This window comes from Alligator sinensis, unplaced genomic scaffold (assembly GCF_000455745.1).
Source record: "Alligator sinensis unplaced genomic scaffold, ASM45574v1 scaffold1107_1, whole genome shotgun sequence".
Lineage (NCBI taxonomy): Eukaryota > Metazoa > Chordata > Crocodylia > Alligatoridae > Alligator > Alligator sinensis.
Genome location: NW_005842787.1, coordinates 169092 through 180482, shown reverse-complemented (window position 1 = coordinate 180482; position 11391 = coordinate 169092). Strand labels below are relative to the sequence as shown.

Sequence of the window (11391 nt, the reverse complement as noted above, 5' to 3'; positions counted from 1 at the left end):
ACCAAACAAGAAAAGTGCAGTGCAAAAGTATAAGCAGTTCCTATCTAAAAGCCAAAATCAACTGCTGAAAGTACCTTCGTTTCCTTCACAGATTCATTGGAATCTGACAAGGCCATCCCATGATTGTTTCTACTATGGCCTTGAACTTGTGACCTCTAAGCTTTCACCCATGTGCCTGCCCCCACTGAAAGTGCAGTCTGATAAGTATATCTCATGATATTATGTTTCTCTAAAAGGAATAATTTTTCAGTTTAAAAAGGTCTAATTCAGGTATTTGACAGACATGATTTTCCCTTTTCAAAAGGCATAGTTAAAAACCAAATATTAAAATACAGAAAGTGAACTGTTTTAATAAGAAATTCCAATGAGGCAGAAGTAGTCAAGATTTGTTTCTTTTCACAGAAAATGTTAACACAAATCTGTAATAGCAGCACAATTTAATTTACCAAAAAGTTGGTGTCTGAAAGCCACAAGAATATACACAAAAAAATAGTTCTTATCTTTGTTTATACAAATAAAATTAAGTTTTGAATATACACAGTGTAACTTGGTGCAACATGTTGTTCATATTGGCATCCAAAGTTTAAATTCAATTAGTTGTAAATACAAAGAACCCAATATATTACATTCAGTCAAGCACCATGGCAGACAGTGCATTAAGGTCTCTCATGAATGGATGGTTTGCAAGTATTTGATCAATCTTCTGTCTTTGCTCAGAATCGGGAAATATTTTTACCAGTGCTTCTCTCAGCTGTTTTGTTTCGGTAACAGATCTTTGTGGTGGAACTGTTAGACAAGTCTGTGCATCTGGAATATCTGGTTGCAGTGGAAGCCAGGGAGATGAAGGACCAGGATGTGCTCTGTTCATAGATTGTCTACTACTATTGGCCAACTTGGGTACTGGCATGAAGACCGATGTCTCAGAAGAATGCAACCCAGCACTTGATAATGCTGTTTGTGTTGGTGGAAAATTTCTATGGAACAAAAATGAAATCTCAAACTAAGGAAGAGATGTGGAGATTCTTCTAAGAACAACAAAAAACGAAAAGCAAAAAGGTGTTCCAAAATCTTTACATTACTTGTAAGGTTGTTATGGACTAAAAATGCAATACAAAAATAATAAAGGATCAAATTTCATCCAAAAGACTTCAAATCTGAAACCCAAGAGCCCAAAAGCCTTGAATTTATATTGGATGCGTTTGGCTCTGATGTTTTATGTAGGTGACAAGTAGACTACACAGCAAAAACAGTTACTATTTTCATTTTTTTTTTAAATGCAAGGCTCTAACTTCAGTATTACTGATTAGCCATTAAGCCAACTAGTTGTGTCAGACATATTAACTATTTTCATTAATATAGATAAAAATCAGACAGGTTTGAGTGTCTAAGTTAAATACTAAGATTGGTGGTTTCTTTTTTAATTCTAAAACAAACCCTAAAAAATAAGGCCTGTATATCTACAGCAACTGTTCCTATACAAAACTGCCACTGACCTATCCGTTCAAGAAGCTATGCTCCTTTCAGTGATTTAGAGACTGAGCTAGGAAAAGCTTCCAACTTAAAAAAACCTTGGAAGGTAAACCAAACAATAGCAGCTATTTTTAAATCTTGTTCATAGGTTTTTGGGTTTTTGTTTTCTCTTTTGAAATTTAAAATGAAAAAAGTAAAATGAGAGGCATCTTCTTAAACACCATCACAACCCTCTCATTTAGTTCAAGAAATCGTGGCAAGATATTTTAATCGGCATAACATAACAACAATGTAAAGGTGAAAACAAAAAAAGAAAAAGCTGTGCCCATGCAACATGCAGTGTGTGCGCATCTCTATACTTTGTGCGCAGTGACGTCCACAGTACCCACATGGAGAGAATCAGTGTGGTCAATTAAGGTATTTAGATGAACTCTTGGTTTTATAAATCAGTACTTCTGCGTAATATCAAAACACCATAAAGTTCATCGCATTTATGTGAACACCCCCACAACCAAACCTCAGAGGAAGTTACTGAGTTACTTGTCTGACTTATTTTACCGATGAGTAAGATCTTGGTTAGCTGCACATAATGTCACCACCGATTTCTGAACAGACTAAAGTAAAAACAAAAACAAAACCAGTTTTTCCCCCCCACAAGACTCTTTAGAACCAGTGTTCTTGACATTTTGAATAATGTATACACTTACTTTTTGATTTAAGTAAATACTTTAAATAAAGCAGGGGAAAGGATTTCTTAGAGTGATATAATTCAATGAACCAACTGTGTATATTCTTGGTTCAATAAAAGACATCACCCTAAGAAATCCTTGCCTTTTGCATAATTTATGGACCATCATGGCTACAACATCACTCTTGTACTGTAATAAACAGTGGAACAGTATTTTCTCTGAAGTCACAGCTCGTAAAGCAAAACAGAAAGAGAATGAGAGTGGGCATGCGCAAGCACTATACCTAACACTGCCTTGATTCTGAAGGAAGTCATCTAATCTGGGTCCATTTCTTCCCAAAGGATCATCAGGAACCATGAATATGTCCCCAACAAAAGTGTACTGGAGCAATCTGCAACATTAAGTAGTTATGAAAAAAAACTATCAAAACAATTAAGTCTTTTTCCTGTCACCAGTATGTAGAATGAACTATACTTAATTTTTTAGCAGGACTCAAAACTGTGTGTTGTTGAGAACATCTGTTGTAGCTATAAGCAGTACTCACTGTCAAACTGTTAATGGCTAACTATAGAGACAGGACATTTCCACTGTACTCGGGGATACTGAATTTCTTGAACTATGAGGTTTGGGCCACTGTAACACAAGGTTCTGAAAACAGAGGAAGTGCAATGGGGCTGGTGAGAAAGGATAAGAAAAGTGTAAGGAAATGTTTGTTCAGAAAATTTCCTCCACAGAAGAGTTGGTCCAAGACCTGTATACTGCAATTGGCTACATAACCAATTGTGATCAGAGCAGCACCACAAGGACACACAAAGTACTGACAAGCCCCATGATTTGAATCTATGGTAAATTTGCACATCAAAGAGAGGCAGTAGCTTCTGCTGCATGAATACATTTGTCTACCCACTCACACAAGCCTGGAAAACACAGTCATGGAAGAAACAACTACTGCAGCAGCAACAGAAGCATCTCCATTATTTATATGCTGTAATTATTTCAGTCTTTTGTTCTTTGAAGATGATATAGGGGTAGTTCAAACTGTATTGGAAGCCAGCTGTGGTCTTTCCATTAACTTCTGCGGGCTTGAGATCAGACCCTAAGCAAAAGGAAAGGAACTGCTTTTTTACTTTAAGTTAAAAGCAAGCCATCCGATTTTAAATACTGAAATTTTTAAATTTTGTTTCTGAAGTTAGGTAAACATTGTTTCTTCATATAAAACGTGGAAGTATACTGCACCCATAATAGTGCATTTTCCCTCTTGTATACGTATTAGTAATTGGAACAATTTAGCCAGTTAAATAGAAAAAACACCCGACAACCACATTACATATTCAAAGAGCATACTATTGTAAAGCCTGAGAAAACACTGTGCATTAAAATGTTGGACTTAATACATGATCATCTAGCTTTCTCTATTTTTCTTTATGAAAATGGAGTCAGGTAACTGAAACTACTAAAATGGTTATTTACAATAAGTTTTTGTCACTATAAGATTAGACAGCTACAGTGGATTCTAAGAAGGACTATGTCTCAAATATCCATAAACCAAGGTTACTGTGGTACAGTGGCTGCTTCCTTGGGAAGTAAGGTCCCACCTACACGTTACACTTAAGGTGTGATTAACCAGTTAATCACGCTTTAAGTTGTGACCCAAACACGCATGTTAATGGCATGATAAAAGTAAGCAATAAGCCACAAAGTTAGTCCATATTTTTTGTAGCATAACTTTGTGTTTTTTTCTTATCACACCATTGGCCAGGTGCTTCCCTACAAGCCCTACAGCTGATGGGGCTCATAGCAGGGCCTGGGTTCCATACACTGTCCCCACTGTGAGCCTCATCAGCTGCAGAGCTCGCAGCAGCGGGAGCTGGTGAAGGGGGAGACCAGCATCACAAATCCCAGGCTCCCCTTGCACTGGCAATATGGCACAAGTGGATCTGATACTCGAACCCACAATCATGCCTCCTGCCACGCATGTGTGACATGGCAGGAGGCATGATTGTGTGGATTGAACATCAGATCTTATTATGCCTTTACCTGAATATCTAGAAGGGCCCTAAGTTTCTTACAGCAAGCATGAGATCAGGGCTCTGGGACCCTTGCTGCTTGTCTCTGTATGGAATTCAAAAATTGTTGCTTTCTAAAGCCTCAAAGTAGCAAAGGATCTAGTTATCTACCAGACAGACTACTTCACTCTGTGCCATAAAGCCGAGATTAATAGAAATATTTGAGTCATATACCCAGTAAGGCTTCAATAAGAGTGGTCTACTGGTGGGATGGTCTATGCAGCTTTATAATTTGCACCCTTATCATTTCCAACCAAGTCAGCATAATATTCAGGGCTCTTTGCACAATAGGTGAGGGGGTTACACTATATGGCACTGCCACACTGATGATTTGGGGAATCTCCACAGCTTATTAATTCTGGTTCATCTGATGGAATTGCTGTATCATTAAATTGTTCTGTCCTATTCAAGCAGGAGCTCCTTGACGCAATGGACGGCACAAGGTAAGTTCATCTCCAAAGATGGTTTTTGGCATGGTATTTTGCTTGAATGGAAATTCCAAAGACTTGAAGCTATAAGATTCAGGACACCTCTAACACAGGAACTGCAACTCATACACATATACTTTAAGCTAGCTTTAAATTACTTTGTTTGGCTACTGAGAGCAAAGTGGCAATAGGAGCACGAAGGTCTGTGCAGACTACAAGATCTACTGAATAAACTGGGTAACTAACTCTTTGGAGCCCAACATGGTCTAATCATCCATGCTGCCACAAATATACTGTCCTCAGCATGCCCCTCACTAGTTTAAAGCAGGCTCAGATGTGTCTATGACATTGAGTCATATCCAGAGGGAGCAGAAAACAAACAAACAGAAAAACCTTGAGGGACTACAAGGAAGCTTGGCAAGGGAGAAGAGCAAAGAAGTACAATTTCATCAGACATAGATTCAATTTAAGAGTCCTGAAAAAGAGAAACAGGCTGCATGGTGTAGACAGATGCTGTAATTTGGGAAACAGAGGGAGCGGAAGGGGGTTGGGAAATAGTCATGTGTAGGTGGGAGAGAATTTCTTCACTCTTAACCATTTCTACCCTAAACCTAAGAGAATATTCAAAAGCAGTAAGGGAAAAAAAGTCAACAAAATACAATCATTAATTAAAATTTGTGTAGCGACGTATTTGTCATGTTAGGTAAAGCAATAATTATTAAAAGTGATAATAGTTTTGGTACCCTTACAAAGCTGCTATAGATTTCCTTCAGCTGTCATGTGCCCCTGAGTTTATGGTTGACCTTTTCAGAGTACCAAAAGATCTCATCTCTGATAGCCATTGTGCTTAATCTACTTGGAGGCCCAGAGTTACAGCACTGGGTTCAGAGTCTAAGGCAACTGGGCTACAAGGCCCTATTTCCAGGAAGGGCTACCTAATAGTCTACACCCAGGAAGTATGTCAGAAGGGTCAAAAGTTCTCTTAAAAAAAAAAAAAAATGCTTCAACATTATGCTAGTGGCACATGGCATGTATGGATGGATAGGCATCTTTGCTATATGTGTGCAAATCCAAGTAATTACCTTCTTTGAATAATCTCTCTCCAGGAAAGTGATTCCGTCACAAATTCTCTGAAGTTATCATTAGTAACAATAATCCCTCCAGTTTTATCAGCAAGATGCAGCAAAAATCTACAACATTTGTTTCAAAGACAGTTAAAAACTTTTGCCTCAGTTGAAGACATTTACATCACCTAGAAAACCAGCACTACAGCCTTAAGAAGAACTCCATTAGCAAGGATACTCAGAGAAGCCAGCTGACTACCCCCGACTAAAAGTGATACTCAAATACCATATGCATTTTGCAATTGCACTGCTTATTCAAGCAGTACCCAAGAACCACCATGGAAACAATTCAATCTCCAGTCTACAGAACTCCAATATCTTCTGCCCTAGCATTCTTAAATAGAGAGATTCGGGGTTTAAAGAAAAAACTAAAAATGTAATGCAGTCTCATGTTCACACGTTTACTTCTAGTTGGACATATGGCTGTATCAACTAATAATCAATCAAAAAAGTAAGGCACATTAAGTGCAAGAACATCTCTTTTCTCCCAAGAATGGGAACGCTTACTAGTTTAAAGGGAGAGGGATGCAAATAGCAGCCAGCTGGTAAATGACAACTTCAGAGTGGCAGCTGCTTTACCTTTGCCAAATTTAGCAATAGCTGCCCTCCTAAAAGAACTTTTTCTAGCATGCTTTTTTCACTGGGAAATTTAAGACTGGGAGAATTCAGCAATAATATATACTATTCTTTTAAATAAAGTAGACTCCCTGCTTGCAATGGGGAAAACACTTGAAAGTTATTCTCAAGTGTTACAACTGGAGATATGTACTTGAAATAACTATGCTGTTTTTATTAATATATATATATATATATATATAAAAAATGAACAGAGCTATCAGCAAAGCTCCAGACATATGCATCAAAGCTCTATGACTCAATGAGTTAAGTTAGTAAGGTAACAGTATGTGATTTAAGCAAATAATATTTTTACAGTTTAGAGAGATCCTTCTGAAAACTGACTATGCCCATGTTATAAAAAAGTTACGAACATAAAACAAACCAACCATGTCTACACAAGGATGAACAATGACTTAAATTATATATTAGAAGGTTACCAAAAAAGGTATACAACAAAAACCTTTCATTTTCCTGACAGTCTGAAAGCAGACTACATAAGGAAATGACAGAAACAGCTGTACAAATGAGAATCTCTGATATCAGATGCACATTTTTAGCATCCAATTTCTACAAATATGGAGCACATCCAATATCTATTAAGTGGGTGCCTGGCTCTCTCTAGGCAAGTTAAAATTTACCTCATAATAAGATTCATGATATTTGACCTAGCAATATTCACTGTTAGACTTTTAACCTGTATCTTCCATACCTGTCATCGTGAGCAGCAATTCTTGCTCCCAATACCACCCTTGCAGGAGTTAAAGACAATATTCCAATATCCTGAAGCTCAGTTAAGAAATGCTGCTCTGTTAAAAAATTAAATGAACATTTAGTTTTAAAAGACAAGATTCTCTTAATTTTACTGTTTCCATTTCCTCAACTGTAAAGTGAGAATATTGCTTATCTTCTAGGGCAGAAGTGGGTAACCTTTGGATCTAGCTTGTGGATGTGGGGCTTCAGCTGACAGGAGGGCTTCAGCGATGGGTGCAGAGATGTGCATTGGCATCCTAGTGTCCACCCTCCTCTTAACCAACCTTGCAGTTCAAAATGGGTAACAGGACAACTGAGCTCAGCCCAACAGAAAAAATTAAGTTTAAAACTATGGAAAGGAAACAGAATTAAAAAAAGCTTGAGAGGTTGGAAAACACTGGAAGAAGAGAAAAAGCAATTATTTAGAAGACCTAAAATATTTAAGGCCTTGCCTTAAATGGGAGTTAACAGGGTAAAATCCTAGGGAAGACATGGCATATTCTAGTTTTCCCACGAGTTTACAGATCATGCTGGAAACACAAGGCATCCCAGTAGTCTAACTGACTTGCTACATCATATGGGGGGGGGAGGGGGAAAACGAACTAGAAAGTGCCTTGCACTTACAAGGATTTTCTCCCCCTTGGCTAACTCATTCAAGTTAAAAATATTTTTCTTATGGAAGATGCATCTTAAATATCAGGTCTTTAAACAGTGGATCTTTAAACAGTGTTCAAACCTAGAGGAGTTTCTTAAAATGAAAGGACACCCAAACTTTTCTGTAAGGTGAGTAGTCATGATGAATTATTCCAATCCAAAATGATACTTAGCTGCCTTTTCCTGTAATGTCCAATTAGACTTTGTCAAACAATTTGATTGAATTCAGAGAAATGTAAAAATAGTTATTTCAAAGCTATTTATTTACCAATATAACTTTCATGACCAAGGTCCCAGATATTTAGAGCTGAACTTGGAAGTGGTTCATTAAACTGAAGTCAAAAGGCAAGAAAATAGGAGATTTTGCCTCACCTGTAACAGAAGGATCACGTCTTGTTCTCCACTGTGGAACAAACACAGTAATGCTTCGGTGACCACGTTTCCAAAAGTAATCAACAGCAATAGCAATTCCTCGACAGGAGAAGAATTTATTTAGACCATGACTATTAAAAAATAAAAAAAAGAAGTTGAAATGGGTTCAAGTACAGTAGGGCAAATAAGGACACAGAAATGATTTACAGTACCAAGGTATAAGATATAGCAACTTCATTTCACATATTACACCAAAAGGAGTAGATGCTTATTGCTCTAGTTGCACAGGATGCATTCCATAACCAGGAGTATTTTAGCAGAAAGTAGATATATTGCTACCTTCCCCTCTCCCCAGCAAGGCAGGTGAACAGTGCCTAGCCTGCATGAAGTTCTGTAGGCAGAACTACCCGTTACTTGGAGATAGGGACTTTTTCTCCTTCTAAAGAGTCCACCATAAAAACTTCTCAAGTTGAAACACAACTTATTAAATGCAGGTTAAAATGAGCAATTAAAGATTCAACTATAATGAATTTTGAAGTTTTGTGCTGTAAGGAAACAGTCCCTTCTCGCCAATTGGTACAAAAATCAGTTGTCTTGGTAGGGTGCATCTCAGGGTACTGAAAGTGAGGGTACCAAGTTTGGGACATAGAAGGTCCCCAATCGCTTCTCTCACCATAGTCTTGGGGCCAATACTTTCTGGGAAGTAGCCGGATAGTGTAATGCCTCTGAATCTAGGCCATCTTCTCAAAAAATAGAATAAAAATGTTAACTTCTTAATTTTGTGATTTAGCCAAATGACATTAATAAAAATGAAAACAAATCAAGACAGTCAGGAACTAATCCATTTGTAGTCTCTGTGTTAGACACACCAAAGACTGAAGTTTTGCTGTGCTGTAGTCATCTGTATCTGTAGGCATCTGTACCCAGATGCCAAAAACCAAATGTCACAAGACAGGGCAAAAGAGACTTTGGGGAAGAGAGTGGGGGAGGGGGAAAGTCTGATACTTTTCTACCTAAAATAAAATCTTAAAAAGTTGATTAAGGAGGACTATAGCTGGTGTTAATTAAAAAATAATTCATTATTTCAAATGCATTTCTATATATTAAAAACCAGATTTACAGGAAAAAAGACAAACGTTTAGCTGGTATAGAAAAAGAATGTGTTTGCGCAGCACATTTCCTGATAACAAATGGGAAAAAAGTTGCAAGATGTAAGGTTTTTCTGAAGGTAACTTTTATGCGACCAATCGTATGGTTGAGAGAGATGTTAAACAAGTTTTCAGGCACAATGTGCCCTTCTGCAGAAGAGGGAGAGAAGCAGATACAAACTAAGCTAAATACCAGATGAAATAATACCCTGTGATTAAGTCCATATTTACATATGGACTTAATCATATTTACTCAATCCTGTAATAATGGGAGTGAGCATTGCACAAATATTTAATTCAGTGCAAACTTAAAGGCTTGCTTTCAGAAATAGTAAAGAAGGTATGTTTGAGATATTCTGGAATTTGCATTTTAGAAGTACAACTGATTGGCCTACAGTATGATTAGTGTGTTAAATATTACATCTTCTCTCTAAAGTAGACATGGCCAAAAAGCAGAGTCCCTAACTCTCCTAGGAGGGTTAAAGATGGCACAAGGCAAGTCAAGAGCCTAAGCAAGGACTGGGTGTTTTCTCAGCACACTGTAAATGAGGGTAGAAGCCAGAGGAACACGAGGGGTGAAGAAATGGAGTGGGGATCAGGATGGGGATGGGAAAGGGTTGTTGGAAATACAAGCAAAAAGAAGGGAGCAGAGGTGGGTGTGCCTCTAAAAACCACATTTCCAATATATAAAATCTCTCATAAGATATGAAATTGCAGTAAAAATGAGGGCACAACCTTGGAAAAAGGTTACATGCTGGCTTAGTAACACATTTAAAAGTATCTTGGTCAGAAAGTTATTTTCAATTACAATTTTCTCTTTTTTGTAATCAAGAGTTTGCAGCTGACTGAACAGGAGACGGCAAGTATCACTGAACAAGCATGCGGAGAACATACCAAGGTTATGGTGCTATATGGAAGTAAAATTTTACCTAATTTCTCAGATTGTATAAATGAGGAAACATTTTACCAATCTATTTTGAGTGTTTTTTCAAAGTTTTTAAACCCAGTGCAGTGTACACAGTTTTTTCCCCCCCCCGAAGTGTTCAATATATTTATGCCTGCTGCAATGCAATGTATTTGGACAGAATTGAGCTCAATTGTGTAAAAGTCCATTCTCTTCCGTCTACAACTTCTATATTAATAAAAAAAAGTTAGTAGTAAAGAGGATGTGGTGCATTTGTTAGTTTCTACATAACCCCAGCAATTTGCATTTCTTTTCCCTTTATACAAGTTTGGGAAATCAGTCGAAAAAGCTCAGAATAAATTATGACTCATAATTGTGACTTGCATTTTTACATCACTATTTTTAAACAACACAATCCGAAATAAGTTCATTTAAAAAACTATTTACTGTAACAAAGCAGCACTGTATTTTTAGTCAAGTACTGTCACAGTTATGGATCATTTAAGGTTTGCCCCATAAAAAACAACCAGGATCACAACAGTCAAATGACAGGAGTACTTCAATCCTGAAATGCAAAGCTTAGCACCTAAATTCATGCTTCAGAAGAACAGTGCTAAAGTTTTCAACCCTCAGAAAGTTAGAACAAGTCAACAAATTTTCATTTTTACTTAATAATAGTCACCCCTGAGAGACGGTTATACAAAATATCTGAAGGATTCTTAGACTATTTTTATAAAAGAGAAGGTCATAAATCAAATGAGCATGGCATTTTATTGACAATTCATGAGCCACTTGGGAATACTCAATAAACAAAGAAAAACTGATTTCCTGGGATATTTATTTATTTGAGGCCATTCAAGCTGGTTTTGGGCTCAGCCTCCATTGCTTCAAGCAATTTCATGCGAGTATTATTAAATCTTTGCTTTCAAACAGCCACCAGAAGAAAAGCTTGTTCTGCCCAAAGAAGCACACAGGCACTTCCAGCATCATTATCTGCAAAAAGTAAGTTAAAGGCTCCCAGTGAAAGAGATACAGGCTACAAGTGCCTATATAAAGCTGAATTATACTGAGGAAGCAGCTTTTTTAGAAATAACTCTGAAAGCAGTGTCTTTTGATCTGGTAATGTATCAGCAGATGAAATATGAAAATAGCAGTCAAAATTGCAATC

General features: G+C 37.2%; 1 protein-coding gene across 1 annotated transcript in view; it reads right to left on the bottom strand.

Annotated features, from left to right (window-relative positions):
* Positions 1-501: 501 nt before the first annotated feature.
* Positions 502-11391, bottom strand: part of N4BP1 (NEDD4 binding protein 1) — a gene marked incomplete at its 5' end in the record, with an annotated part of 22933 nt that continues 12043 nt past the window's right edge. The window contains 5 exons of the mRNA XM_006034970.3: positions 502-974; positions 2443-2550; positions 5736-5843; positions 7105-7201; positions 8172-8302. Of these exons, the coding sequence (XP_006035032.1) occupies positions 629-974; positions 2443-2550; positions 5736-5843; positions 7105-7201; positions 8172-8302 (790 nt within the window). The remainder of the gene's footprint in view (positions 975-2442; positions 2551-5735; positions 5844-7104; positions 7202-8171; positions 8303-11391) is intronic.